The sequence below is a fragment of the Anopheles maculipalpis genome, chromosome 3RL (assembly GCF_943734695.1).
Source record: "Anopheles maculipalpis chromosome 3RL, idAnoMacuDA_375_x, whole genome shotgun sequence".
In the NCBI taxonomy this organism is placed as follows: Eukaryota; Metazoa; Arthropoda; class Insecta; order Diptera; family Culicidae; genus Anopheles; species Anopheles maculipalpis.
The window spans coordinates 90,679,122-90,694,013 of NC_064872.1; the positions used below are offsets into that span (position 1 = coordinate 90,679,122).

At 46.7% G+C, this 14,892-nt stretch overlaps 2 protein-coding genes and 1 non-coding gene across 3 annotated transcripts in view; all 3 read left to right on the forward strand.

Moving 5' to 3' along the window:
- The first annotated feature begins 1,359 nt into the window (after positions 1–1,359).
- On the forward strand, positions 1,360–11,487 carry LOC126561534 (SEC14 domain and spectrin repeat-containing protein 1-B). Its single transcript, XM_050217742.1, has 8 exons — positions 1,360–1,595; positions 1,670–1,865; positions 5,588–5,701; positions 6,488–6,662; positions 8,337–8,975; positions 9,048–9,807; positions 10,343–10,559; positions 10,649–11,487. The coding sequence occupies exons 1-8, from the start codon at positions 1,426–1,428 to the stop codon at positions 11,366–11,368; spliced, it is 2,991 nt and encodes a 996-aa protein (XP_050073699.1). The 5' UTR covers positions 1,360–1,425; the 3' UTR covers positions 11,369–11,487.
- On the forward strand, positions 5,191–5,263 carry Trnar-ccu (transfer RNA arginine (anticodon CCU)). Its single transcript has one exon. It is a non-coding gene; the product is annotated as a tRNA-Arg (tRNA).
- Positions 11,488–13,647: 2,160 nt separating the features above from the next.
- LOC126563475 (titin) overlaps positions 13,648–14,892 on the forward strand; it is a 136,839-nt gene continuing 135,594 nt past the window's right edge. Inside the window, 1 exon segment of the mRNA XM_050220120.1 lies at positions 13,648–13,887. Coding sequence (XP_050076077.1) covers positions 13,660–13,887 — 228 coding nt within the window. The 5' untranslated portion in view covers positions 13,648–13,659.

Below are 14,892 nucleotides of genomic sequence, written 5' to 3' on the forward strand. Positions count from 1 at the left end.
GTCTCAATTACCCGCACAGACATATCCTCCCATTCGTTGTTGGGTAGAATTTTCACATTTGGCTATAATTAAATGCCTGTCTGTCGTACGGTCCGTACCACATCTCACACTGCCGGTTACTATGACAACGGGGTGATTTTAAAGTAAACTCCCTAGTGTGTGCGTTTTGCCATTCCTTTCGCTGGGGTTTAATTTTCAGGTTTTTTTTTTGTTGCAACGATCCCCCCGGTGGGAAATTCGACTGTCCGCCGAGCCATGGTTTCCTCTGTGCGCCAGAGAAACAGCAGCAATCAAGCAGAATGTTTCTGCATGCATGACCTAAAAAACAGGAAGCGAGTGAAACGGCAAAACTTGGACAAGGCGAAACAGAAATTTGTAGAGAGTCTAAGGGAAAGAACAGTCCCTCTTGGTGGGGCAGTGGATAGGAGTCTCGCAGGAAATCGACGATCGATCACGGGTATGTTTTTGAGGAAGCGTGTCTGTGAGCCTGCCAGTCGAAGTCATAAGTAGGCTCTGCTTCTGACGATTAAGAAGGATCGGGGTTTTATTGAATATCCGTTAAGGTGTAGTTCGTTGGCTGGAAGTGAATGGTTGAAAGTTGTCAGGTGGTTGTGGCTTTCGGTTAGGCTCGCCCTACCACAAACGTGCACGAGGAGAATGTAAGGGCTCCATAACTCACAAAGCGCCTCGTTTGTTTTCGTTTGCAGTGTGTTGACATAGTTGTATAGCATGGTGACAAACATGAATGTGCAGCAACAAGCGCACAACAATAGCGTGAATTGTTCCGTTTGTACAAAATAGCCGAGCCGAAAGCTGAAGGAGCAAAAGCAGTGACAACAAAAAACAAATTCCCCTGGGCCAACAGCATGTACAACGCAACGAAACACAGTGAAATCATCTACATACGACCACAAAACCACCATTGGAAGGCTTTAGCGTGCCAGTGATTTGCAACATAACGGATCTCTCCATAACTCCCACCTGGCCGCTCTTTCCGGCCTCAGATGCCGCAGCCAGTCCCATTTAGTGATGGTGTCCCAAGTCTGTTGTGTTGCGATTTGAAAGCTTCTCCAGGCGTGCAGAGAACGAAGCTATCGAAGTGGTGCTGCGTAGGAGAACCGAGTGGAATGTGTACAGTTTGAAGAATGCAGTAAGAGAAACGCAACGCGATCATGTTTCACGGTTGTGTGAGTGAATGAGTGGTGGCTAAGGGTGATGGTGGTCCAGCATTAGTCTGCTACGACCGTTTGTGCTCACACAGCAACGTGTGCCGCCTGCCTGTGTGCTCGAAAGTGACAGTGTTTGGTTAGGTGTTAGGATATAGGTGGTGGACGCGTGCACTGGTGCGGGATCGTGAACGTGTACACTCCGGGCTCGCAGGTGAAAGCGGCCACAGCATTGACGAGCCCTTCCGACGGAGTCAATATGGAGGCGGACGTACTGAACGCGCTCAATACGCAAACAGCGTACATGCCGGGTGGACGGGATCGGGATGGACATCCGCTAGTCGTGATACCGGTGCCGTTTTACGACAATCTGCCGTGGATGAAGGGATTTCTTGAGACGACGATTAAGTATCTGCTGGCCAGCTTAAGGTACGTGTCCTTAGAGCATCGCTCTCAACAACCAAAGGGGAGCTTTTGTGCTGATTGATGGTTCTATTTCATAGCCCCGAAACGGTCAGCAGTGGACTGGCGATAATTCTCGACGCTCAAAAGTGTTCTTGGCGCTCCACTCGCCAGTACATACGGCACGTCCAGCAGCTGTTGAGCGAGCAGATGAACAGCTTTCTCGTAATACGTCCGGACGCCTTCTGGGACAAGAACCGGGTGGAAAACTGTGCCCGACAACATCGGAAGGGTGAGGTAGGTGGATCGATACGGGATATTCGTGCATCTTATTAGTACCTCTTCCAGTATAACGCTAACAACTGGCACATCTTCCCCACCATAGGGAGGAAGGTAACGTTGACGTTCGTTGACATTGACGAATCGTAACATCGACCGATCGTATGTGATTGATTGCACGTGCCCTTCTCTGCAGAGATCTAGGTTTGGGGTGCCAAAATCGCGTCGGCAATTATAAACTCATTTTGCACCGTGTAGTTGTCAATATGGTGTGCGATCTTTTGCATGCATCGTAAAGATAGCGGTTATCATTGGCCGGGTTGGACCGGGGCACACGCTTGTTCGAGTGTGTTGTAGGCCCACGCAGAACATCTCTCTTTGCGTGGTGCCGAGCTTCCAGTGTGACATTGAACTCTAGCCATTTGCCACCCAAAAAACGGCTCTAGTGTGACAACTGGTACCTGTCAGCGCACCGAATGTGGGGTGTGTCCCGGAGCGGAGTTACAACTTCACCCAGAGGGTGTGCGCTTGTATGACATAATGTGTTTGTTTGGCGATTGAAAGCACGATACCGTGTTTTCGCGTTCGATCGATCGTCAATGATCAGCGGTCGCGGTTGACAAGGATCTGCTCTTATCGGTCGTTCCATACCTGTTGACCTGAGGTTAGCGAAACACGCAATTACGGTGGCGCATTGTACGGTCCGGTAATGTCACTTTCCAGAGTGTTCGTTTAGGTCTTCTTTCAGGCGGGGCACTGTTTCCTGCTCATATTGCACCCGGTGCGGTAATACGACCACTGTGTACACCAATCAAAGGTAGCTCGTAATGGCGGGCAGGTAATTAATTGTGTGTGCCTCAGATTGTGCAGATTATTGCACCGGTTGTAGCGCAATAATCGGTCTTCTTATCGAAACTCCCTAGCGGGGGTACTAATATCTTATCGAGACGTAGAGCTACCGGAGGTAGTACTGGATTTGGGATGTTATAATGGCTGTGTCGCACGGGAGATCAGCTTAGCAGCTGATGCTTGAAATAGTGCTATCAACACGTGCACTGTTTATGTTCCCATGCCCAAAAACCCAAGGCCGCAGCAATGCACCTCGATAAGCACGCGCTATGTGCTGATACTGTGGGTGCACATGCATGGGTTGGATGCATAGAGACAGTCACTGCAAGAAGTGTCGATTGGGGCGAATCGTCTTCAACACCTCGGTTTCCGTTTTTGGGTGGATTTTTTTACCCACGGTCTCGTACAGATTAACCCCACTCCCTGTGGGTGCCACATTTCACAGGTGCATCGAACTGCCAGTCTAATTAGGCCTCCCATTAGGTCTGCAATTGACGCGAAGGCTCACACACGTACGATGTGTGTGGGGTGATAGATAATTTCCATTTTCCCTTCACGAGTGTTTTTCTCTCTCTTGCCCCCCCTTCACCTGACGCCTGACCTGAAACCGCATCAGGGAATGGTGACCCGTACGTGCCGATTGCAGTGGTTTTTCCCCTTTCTTAAAACGCGTCGGAAGGCGTTAAAAGGCGTCTCAGCTTTATTACGCCCCAACTCAATCCAGAAGATATTGGACTTTGGTTTTGTTTTTGGTTTTTGCGCTGCTTACGACGGATTCTACTCATACGACGCTGGCTGGCGTGAGTGTCGCATAATAATTGCATGCCTTTTCCCTTTTTAGCATTTACATACAGTGGCTAATGCGTGAAATGCTCACGGTGATGTTTTCATTTGCCTTAGCTTAACCATGGTGAGCTTGTTTCTTTTTGCTCTTTTCTCGAGCTTCATTAAGCGGTAGAGCAGTGTGTTGACGGAAACATGTAGCCTTGCGGGTTAACGATGAGAGAATGATAGAGAACTAAGTCATCTGAAGCATTCCAAGCATTTGCGGCAAAAAAGGGGGACTCTCATGCTTTTAATGATTGACAGAGTGAATACATTAATGACTGCTTTCTGCTAGCATATCATTATTCGGAGTTTTTACACTGATACTTGTGGATGATACATTTGTGACTTATTCAGGTCACGGTTTCTACTCCAAAGCTTCTTATGATCTTGTATTTATAGTGAAGCTTGCAGAAAAACATTTCAGCAACAGAAGAAATGAGCAGTTTGATGGCTTCAATATTAGTTTGAAAGATCTTTTAAAGGCAATAAAATCATATTTCGTTTGCTTTCGCCTATTTTCCAACAGCGGCTTCCTCCTTTTCAAAACACTCGGCCAGCAATTGCTCTTTTATCTGCTGTTTGTTGTCTTTCAATAGACATTATTATCCACATGCGGCCAATTACTGTTGGAACTATGGACGAGCTCCCATAGCTGCTCCCGTGCCCTTCCAGCCACTTGGAAATTGGTTCCGGTAAGCCGATTTTCTTCGCCCGGTTCCAGCGTGCCGCATACGTCAAAAGCGACCAAACGTAAATAACGCTGAAAAAGATCCTCCAAATCCGTTGCACTTTCTCCCGTTCTGTGTACAAAAGCTTTGCGGGAAAGCAAATCATTTCCTAGGCGTTTCCAGCGGGACTCTTAAACAGTCTTGTGTGTGGTGTGTGGTGATTAGTTTTAGGCTTCTTATGGCGCGGGAAATCGTACACACGCTGAACTAAAGAGCCTCTCAGAGTCGCCAGAGCAGTCGCTTGCATGGTGGTTTTCTTCGCTGCACAAACGCCAAAGCTAACCTGCATTTTTTAAGTGCACGGCATTGGTTTTTCGTACCGAGGGCAATCAATAAACGAGGAACTGTTTAGCCTGTCTCTCAGTCAAACGAGCTTTTACCGTGAGGAGACAAAACAAGTGCGCGGGAGAAAGCAATTGCAATACTAAACACGCCTGCCTGTTGGCTCAACTTGAAACGGAAAGTGTTGCTTTTGTTGGTTCAGAGGTTTTTTTTTCCTTTCGCAGCACGATGGAAAGGATAGCGGCTCACGTTTGTTGCAAATTTCGTAATCGATTTTTTTCTTTCCCTGATGCAAGAGGAAAGAAACAAAAAACACAACACTCATACACAAAAAGAGAAAAACAAAACAAAGCGTGCAGAGCGGTATTTGATCGAATTGAAATAATTGCCCATCGATTGAGCGAAAATTAGCGATTCTCAATGGGCGTTTGAGCAAGACACGTTGTGAGCTATTAAGGCACGTGGTGTTTTTGAGGAGAAAAGTGGATAATTTTAATGTGTGCTAATCTGCGCGCTGAATGGGTGTGCAATTTGCTCGAAATTGCCCATGCCATGGAGGCTCATCTTTACCTAGTCGCGGTCGTTTATGGGCAGGAGTCGTAATGAGGAGTTTGAATGCCGCATCAAACACACTCGGAATGATCGTCCTTCAACACGCCCCAGTGGCCTAATGGAGAAGGCACCGGCCTCCTAAGCCGGGGATTGTGGGTTCGAGTCCCACCTGGGGTAGGCAGAAAAGAGGAAGAGAGAGGGAGAGACACTTTTAAACTTTTCCAGCACATATGAATGTTGCAGGGGTTCTTAACGAGGAAAGGAGAACGTCTAAAAAATACAGTTAACGTCTAAAAAATACAGTTTTATGCGCGCGCGATTTATGTGTTTGTTTTTACCCCACTTAAATGACGTTTATTCTTCTGAAAAGTTCTCTCTCCTCTCCATCTGTATCCTTTTTTTTGTTTTTTTGCTGATTGCGATCTGCCATTGTTTGTCTCATTTTGCTTTGCTGTTGATTACTGTTTGCTTGTTGGCTAATTGTATGTTTTCTCTTCCCAGCCAACCATCATCTCAAAGTCTCGGTTGGTGAAGTACTTCGACACGAGTGAGCTACCGGAGGAACTTGGCGGCATCATCGCGTACAATCACGAGCAGTGGATACAGTCCCGTGAGGTAAGTCAAATTGGGGACAGCGAACCCATGAACCATGCTGTCCATGAACACTCCTTTTTTGAATCCGCGTGTCATAGTAATAAATAATCTTCACCCAATTATTAAATTACGCTGCGTTCGGAGAGTGAAGGGACCCAGTACTTTACGGTTGATGATCGCATGATGGAATTATTTTATAAAGAGTTTATAGTTAATTACCGTAACGTATTTAAATTTTTATAATGCAGGGTTACTTCTTTGCCTTTCAATGATCACCAATGAAACAAGCTTAACGTTAACGAAAAATTTCGAATGCCCTTAATATAACCATTCCGATGCTAATTGAGTAAGATTCTTGTGGAGATTAGGTGTCCGACTTCCTGTCTCTTCCTGCGCAGAACTTTCTATACCGATTCCGATCGCTGTCAATAGCAAGTCGAGCGTTTCGGGTTCTTCAGCCCATCCATAAGCCTAACCCCCTAATCTCCAACACCCGATCGGTGATAAAATTCCCATTTTCAATCCGGCTTCAAACGAGGCATCATAAAAAAGCTTCTCACTCTATTGACGATCGCAAGTGTGTATATTTTATATGGCTCCGCGTATGTGTGTGTTCGTATGTATGTATGTGTTCGTCTCATCTTCCACTTGACCGATCGGTTTTGATGGTTCTTGTCATGCGGTTTAACTAATGTTCACTGTTATTTTGCTGTTGTATTTCTTTCATTCCTTGACTTTCATCTGTTCGTACTTCGCCGGGCCGGGTCATCCCTATTGCTGCCCGCCCACTCGCACACCGCACAACAGCGTATCGAAGAATTTCGAAAATCCTACGACAAAGCTATGGGCGACCTAGAAAACCTGCACCTCATCCTGCTGGACAACCGGACCGTGCGGGCAAGCGAATCGACGGCGGCCCTCAAATCTTGCCAGCAGCTTAACGTGGATGTGCAAAAATTTCTCTCCCTCGTGATGGACGGCGGTAAGTGTCTAGGGGGTCTGAGGATCCTGTTTTGGTTTGAGGTTTTTCATCCCGGCATCTTCTCAAACTTCAACACCGGAATCACCGGTTTGTGGAGCTGGCGTGAGTAAGCAGCTTTGTGTAACGAGAAAACGAGACGAAAGGGAAGTAACACTGGGACGCATATTCATAAGTTTCTCCCCGAGAAGATTGATATGCTCAGGCAGAAGGGCTTCCCGTATTGCTTACCGAAACCCAGCAGAGAGGAGCGGACGCATTGTTGAGCGTTTCCCCGTAGCCATGTTTTGTTAATTGAACACAATCGATGCGAGAGATGCGTCGATGAAGGCTTAATTTCTCTCGCGTCACTGATGACAGGGGGGCCGTACCCACCGGAAGTAGGCAGCTGTGCGCGAAAGCACCGATCGTCGATCGACTGATCTATCATTTCCGCTCGTTTGCGAGAGGTTGCTGCTTCTGCTGCTCTGTGTGTAACGTTACCATCATTAGCAACCAGCCATACATGTCACAAAGGTAGACATCTTCTGCTTCCGCAAGGAGTGCCTCGCGCGTATCATGTTATGATGAAGTAACTCCAGCAACTAATGTTGGGCTGTTGGGCTGAAGGAGTGTTGAGCACTCTCTAGCACATCGTTAATGCTACGAAGTTGCTTAATCGGTGGTGGCAATGGAATCGTTTCCCAAACACCTGGTAGCAAGGGAACCTCTCCCGGTGGAACTACCTTTTCGAGCTCCAATAAATGGCTGCAGGTTTAGGAAAGGTTCACATGAAATTCTGCTTTCCCTATCAAATAAAACGACCACTTAGCAAATGACGTGCCTTCCCAAAACAAACTGCGGTGCGGTTGAAGTTGTGTGGGGAGTTTACACAACCGCCTCTGAGCCGTGCCAAGATCTGGGTCAGTTTCGTGTGGTGCCCGCGCATGAAGAATTTCCATAACGGAGGGGTAGCATGCTAATGGTCAATCTGACCCTGCGTGTGTGTGTGTGTGAGAGATAGCCTGTGTATGGGGTCAAACAATGGGTCTTTTTTGGACAGGTTGATAGCTAATTGCTTAAGAGAAAATGTTTGAAACAATAATAAGTAAATTATTTCATTGGAATTCCAACAATTTCTGCATTTGTATCATAGCAGTGAGATTAAAGCTTTATCTAATTTTGAACCCGAAACACTTTGCAAGTTCACTGTTTGCTTTCTATCCAGTGTGGCCAATGGAGAAAAGCAGAGAACAAAATTGGTTTTTCTTTTTCTCTCTTAAGTTGAACAGCAGTTTAGACAATAGTTGTAATAAATCGCACCTCATCAAATGGAGCAGTTTAAAGTGAAATGGGGGAGTGGGTTTATGGGTGTGGACGGAAGCAATGGGTTGAAGTGGCTGATAAAATTATAAATTATATAATTAAATATACACCATGCTTCTGAACGCTTCTGAACGTAGGCCTTTGATTGTACTGTCGGATTTTATTGGGACAGAAAATACTCCATCCCGAGATTTATAAAGTATCACAGACACATCAAATGCGAGTAATACACATCAACATCGAAGCATTAGAGTGGGAAAATTAAAACCTCCAGCAATTTGAATGAATAATCATAAAATCGCTTTCCTTCTTTTTTGTTTCGCTTCCGTTTATTCACCTGTGTGCGCACACACGGGGTGCCCAACCGTGTAGGCAAAAAGCTGCTGGCCCACTTAAGTGATCTCCATAGTGCGAAGTCAGCAGTACCGCAGGACCTAACCGATGGGAAGACACAGATCGAACGGTTGCTGAACACACTCGATCGCAAGCAAACCGCCACCAACCAGGCCTGGACGGAGCTTGAGCGGACGGTGGAAGTGTTGCAGGAGTTGGCCACACTGGAGGAAGGCGTGTCACACGTGACCAGTTGGATACTTACTACGGCTGAATCGATGCTTAATGCGCAGCTCCGGGTCGGTCACGATGTTAGTACGGCCGATCAGCTTCGCCTGGAGCATGAGATTCTGGAGCTACAGTGTTGGCAGACATATGGCTGTTATGCGGAGCTGCTGCACAAGATTGATCACTTTCCCCGTCGCAAGGACACAGCGGCGTACCGTGATTTACAGTCGCAGCGTGAGTGGATGGACTTTGTGTGTCGCAGCTTTGCGCAGCGATTGGAACGGCGAAGGAACGTGCTGATAACGTCGCTACGGTTCTTCCGTTTGGTGGCTGAGTATTTCGATCGCACGAGTGAGGTTTTTCAATCGCTGATTATGGGGGAGCGTGTCGAGGATTATGCTCTTGCTAGTGCTAATCTGCAGAAGCTTAACGAAAACCAACGAATGCTTGGTAAGCGCATGTGTGGAGTTGGTATAGCCTTGACAACAACAAGCAATAACATTATCGTTTTCTTGCTTCTAGAAATGATGGAAAAAGAGATCATTAAGGAGGGCGAAAAACTGAGCGACGTTCTGCTGATGCCGGTAAAGGATGCTGTTGGGCGAGACATTGATGTGGACTATAGCGAGGATATCAGCAATGTGAGAGACATCCTCGATGCGACTCGCTCCCGGTCGCGCATCTTCGCCGACAGTGTCGAGCTGCAAAAGCTTACCCTGGACCAGATCACGCATATCTTCAAGTACGAACAGGACGCTCGTACCGCCGTCAAGTGGATGGGTGATCTGCATCAGGTGATGCTACGATCGCACGCACACGTGGGTGCTAGTGTGCGTGAGATTCAATCGCAGAAAGATGAACATCAAACACTTCAGGAGACGGCCAAGGGCACGTACAACTACGGCTGTCAGCTGCTGAACGCTTCGCTCGCCCTGCGCCAATCGTGCAAGCTGGAAACGTCGCAAAACATCGCCATGACCAAATCGTTGCAGCGCACCTGGCGATCGTTCCAGGCCGTCGCACAGGAACAGATGACGCGACTGCGCGTATCGGCCGTCTTTCACCGGAGCGTCGAAGAGCAGTGCGTGAAGTTGCGTGAGCTGCACGAGTGCGTGCTGCGGATTGGGGAGATCACCGAGCAGGGCAGACGCCGGGTACGGCTGCGCAAGTACCTAGCCACGCGCGAGCGTCTTCTGCTCGAGGTGGGTCGGATGGTGCGACTCGGACGACTGCTCAAGACGAGACTGAGGGAACCATTTCTCCTGGACGACCGGCTCGATGCGTAAGTGTGTAGTGTAAGGTGAAGACGGTGATTTATTAATAAAACGTCGCATCTTCTGCCGCGAGCTAATGAGCTAAGACAGTGGGCTGGTACATGCAGGGATAGTGGTTTAAAAGACTCCTTGCGACCGCGATAGGTAGTACAGCTTAACGCCTATTTTGGGACCTAAAGTTGCCTGTTTATTCTGTCTGCGAAATCAACACAATAGGCTAGAATTTGGAGACTATGTCTTAGTAGAATATTTCTCGCAGAAGTCATTTTATCTTCAAATTGCCGCTAAAAGTCGTGCACAATAATGTGTGGTATAATTTTAGCCAATTCTAAATTCGCACTCTTCCATGGTTCATGCTTTATGTAACCCAGCATATTACCGGTGAGCAGCGGCACATGTTTTGGATGTTGCGTTGCTCAGTTGTTGTTCGTCGCGCTATCACTGAACTTGTTTCCATTTCGTGAACGTTAGTTAGCCGGGCAATTTGTCGTGTATATTTAGATAGAAATTAGCCTAACACTGTCAAATTGTCTTTCCAATCAGGATGGCCAGCCCGGAGAACATCATTACCGAAAGTGATAACATAATGGCGTGTGAAGCGATCTCGACCCGTCTCGCGGAGGTTGCCCAGGTGGCTGAAGCGCTAGACAGTGTGCTAAGCGATGTGCAGGGTGGATTTGACGACGAGGTGGAAGAGCTGACCAGTGCGGATGCACCGGACGCGGCCAGCAAACGCAACGACAGTGGAAATCAAAGTGATGTGAGTGAATGGTCTTACTTGTGAGCTATCATGAGAGAAATATTTATATGCTTGTTTCCTTCCCGGTTTTTTTCTTCGGTCATCTTCAGGATTGGAGCTCAAGTGTAAAGTCAACCGATGATGGATCGTTTGTGACGGCCGGATCGGATTGTATCTGTACGCCACAGTCAAGGTCCTCGTCCTACCATACCGCTTCGGAGTGTCGTGCCTCACCGTGGTGGGGTGTAGAATCGATTGAGCGGCAAAGCTCGTTGGAAAACGATTCGGCGGAGGATCCCGATCCGGAAGCATTCCCATCGATCAAGTTACTTTCGGGTGTGGTGATGACTTCGAGCGCGAACCTGTCGTTCGATGAGTCGGAGCACAGCTTCCCTACTCCGGGCATTTCGCACGGTTCGGCTAGTGTTGATTCCCATCCCGACTCAGACGACACGGTACCGACGGTTTGTTCTCAGCCTAGTCCGATTGCAACTAGCTCGGCCTCAAGCTCCGCACTGAACTCCATCAATCGACGGGAGAATCTGGCCCTTTCGCTGACACCAGAAGAACTGGAGCAGATTGAAAATGACATCCGCAACAATAACCTGTTGGCGTCGGTAGGCAGCGTGGATATAGTGGGGAAGGAGCTCCAGAGCACTCAGGTGACACCGACCAGCGAGGACAGCGGGAATGTGAGTACCAGTAGCGTTAAGCTGGAAGCAGACGATTCTACCCGTTTCGAGCCGGTTAAGGGCCCGACAGACATTTCTGGGTTAACGTACTACTATCAGAACATCATCACCAAGCATACGGTGAAGAGTTGTCTCTGAAGAAGGAAACCGATCGTCTATTGTTTGATGTTAAAAGCCATTCCATAACTTGCCGGTATTGCAACAATTGCAGCTTGCCAGAGACAACCAAGAATTAGTTAGGTTGGTTAGGTTTTTATTCAGCAAATGTGAGGAATGCGGGGAAGATGCATTGCTTGTGACATAAAAGAAGAATGCATGAAGCAATGTGTGGTGTTTGTGCGTTTGCTAACAGTAAGTTAGTGTAGCAGTGTAGCAGTTAAGTTTGATAATTCTGTTAAGCGCATGTTGATTTGTTGTGTTTTTGGCCGTGAAATAAAAGTGTCTCGTTTGAAATTGCATGTTAATAATGCGTGGTTTTGTGTTTGCTTTTTAACATTTGAAGCATAATTTAATGCTTTTTCCATCTGGATGTACGTCAAACGAAAAAAAAAAAACGTTCCATTACATTTCTTTCCTTTCAACCAGAGCAATCGATTACGCCTGTGAGGCTGCAATGATCGTAGCATATGATGAATTCGCCTAAAGATATGCAAGGTAATGGTCAAACTTATGTTGCTTTAAAAAAACACAATGGGAAGGGTGAATCTTTTTTAATGATTTTTTATGACTCATCATAGCTTGGTCATAGTAATGTTTGTGATAAGAAATGATAAGGAAATCACTATCGATTTAAATAATCTTAAAAGCATCAAATGTTTCTTCGCATATTTTAAATTTTCAAATTAATCTACCTTATTGCAGCTATCTCCAGAATCAGATAAGTACTTTTCATCTGTTTTTTAAGATGACTTTTTAATCTGCTCTATTATTTCGTCTGTTTACACCAGCATCTTGGATAAAGAAAATCTCACACAAAACAAGAAAAGGAAAGAAAACAGAGAGCAAAAAAGTGCCCCGACTGACCAGCAAAATAATGTTTTATTTTCTCCATTCTCACAACGTTTCTCGCAAGAGAACCTCGGAAAACATTCACCGAAGAGAACGCGCACATAGTAACGCGTTTGTGGCGCGAAAGAAAAGGTGCGGGAGCGAAAAATTAAAAAATAAAAACCGAGGAGGAGAGAATACATGTTGATGGCGCGTTGTATGATCGCGCGCGCCAACTCCTTCCATGTTGAGCAGCTCTCCCAACGCAGCAACACCAAGGGGACGCACAGTCTCTCGGATGCAATCGACCAGTGAGGATCGCACTGAATGCCACGGTAGAAGATCTAGCTAAAAGACCAGCATACACCATACAGGTAAAGGTGCCGGGTGTGAGCGTGTTTGTGTGTGCGTGGGGATGCTGGCTGGGGACGAGTGAAAGTGATGTTCTAAAGCTATGCTCGGTCTAGAGTGATGACGCTGAGATGAATATTCGAATCGATTACATTAACCGGTATCGTGCGGGAAAGTGATTTCTGGTGAAGAACGTGTGTGCAACTTCGATCGTTCTGTGACCGGTTGACCAACCCAGGACGCTGGATGCATTCTTGCCCAATGACGTATCGTTCAGCAATCTCCAAAAATTCGACCAAACGTTCTAGCTATCCCTTGTTGAAGCTTGTTATGGTCGGAGGTGGAAGTGTTACGCACAACCCGAAGACGGACGACCAGTGTGAATGAAATGTGGAAGCGCCTGTGGCGTCGTCGACAACTCCCAGCCGGTTATTTGAACATAGCGGGTGAAAAAGTATGAAATACAAGGGCTTGGTGGAAAGAAGATTAGTTTTCTCAATTTTCAACTCAACGCAAATGTGTTCCGACGAGAAAAAAGATAGACGCCCGGGAACAACATCCGTGTACTTCAGAGGTGCGATCCGACGGATCTTTAAGATGCGCGTGCGCATCCCGTCCTGTCGCGGTCCGAATGTTTGTGCGTGTTTAGCTTAGATGTGTACAGCGGGTGTTTGCGGTGCTGCTACTTCCGCTCGATTTGATATTTTTCTTTGTTTCTTTTTTTTAAAGTGTTAACTTTTGATTACCTTTTTGCTTCCTTGCAGCGTTGCATTTGAATAATTTTAGTTTTCGGCGAAAGAATTTAGTTTATAGAAGATCCCTTCCGACATATAATACCAACTGTATTCGTAGCTTTACGCGCGTGCTTGTGTGTGTTAAAATGTATGCAATGTGAGTGCGAAAAAGTTCTCATATATTGAGGAATTTCCGTTCTGGTGTGTAAAAAAAAAAAAATACGACAAGCAAACAAAAGCGAAAGTTCTGATTTTGGTGGCAAATTTGTTGAAATTGTTGTAAACTGTAGTCATCAGTGCGTGGGGTGCCCTAGCATTATTTGTGCAACCTTCATACAAGAGCAGATAACGATAAGCATGGAGCAGAGGCCACCGGGTGGAGACGGGCAGTACTCCTCGCTCGATGAGCTGCAGCGACAGCTGAACGAAGATTTCGCTCAAACGCTCGGACCGATGACTTCACCTCAGCACATGGCCACCGAAGCAACATCATCAGCATCTGGAGCGAGTGCAACGATCGCGACTACCATCAGCACCATCGTGCTCCAGGGTGGTCCACTGCAGCTGGTGGTGGCGATTCTTAAGGTAGGGTAGCTTTGTGTAGAACTCTGACCCAGGTCCAAGAGTACCGTAAAGGTGGGGGTAGATTTCTGATGGAGAAGGAAAAGTTCACATCGAGGCCAGTGTACGCAAGCGCACAAGATCGAAGATCATAGCGGCAGGCATCATCAATCATTCGGTTTGCTTGCTTCGCACTTGCTGCGAACTATTCCCCTGCTGGAGAAGTAAGATAGGATATCTAGCGAATTACCCTAAAGTATCGTAAAGCTGTGGACATGGTTGAGGTAACGTGCAGAATTACTAGCATGAAGAATACCCATCTTGAGGATGCATCGCGTGCCGCACAGAAGAACATGCCTGATACCTTCATCAGATTTTCAACGTTTTTTTCTCTTTGGATCTTGATCGTTCGTTCGTTCCAACGCTACAATCAATTAGTGATCTATGGGGAGTAGCTCGTCGATGCTGCCTATTGCTTAATTCTTTCGCTGATAATTGGTTTGTGTGTTCTTTCGTTCGGTTCCCGACGTTGCAGATTCGCACCCTTGCGTACGCAGTCTAGCGTGTGATGTAGGAAAAGTGTAATGCTTTCTCATCATGCAACGGGTGTACGAGATTTACCGAAGTCTACCTACGGCAGACATTGTATGAGAAGCCAGCAAAAGAGTACAAACAAGACTCCAAACAAACGGCATAGACTCACACCCGGTATGTTAATGGAACTCGCCCCGTCAAGGTCGTCAACAGTGTGGTTTGTTTGTGGATGGAATTCGAATTCTGACCACGTTGGGGTTAGGTTTTGATGCGACGGTTTGCGGCTCAATTGCGGCCGGATGAAATGACCGGATTTGACAAACGACAACTTACTTTTCTCGGTTGCATTGCTGATTGCTGATACGCATGTTAATGTAAGGAAAGTGCAAATACCTTGGCTGTGGTATTTTTTTTACTGCTAAAAAACAATAAATCGGTGCTTGGGATTTTCGTGTACTAAAGTCTTCATTTCATGTACGTTTTAAGAAAATCATG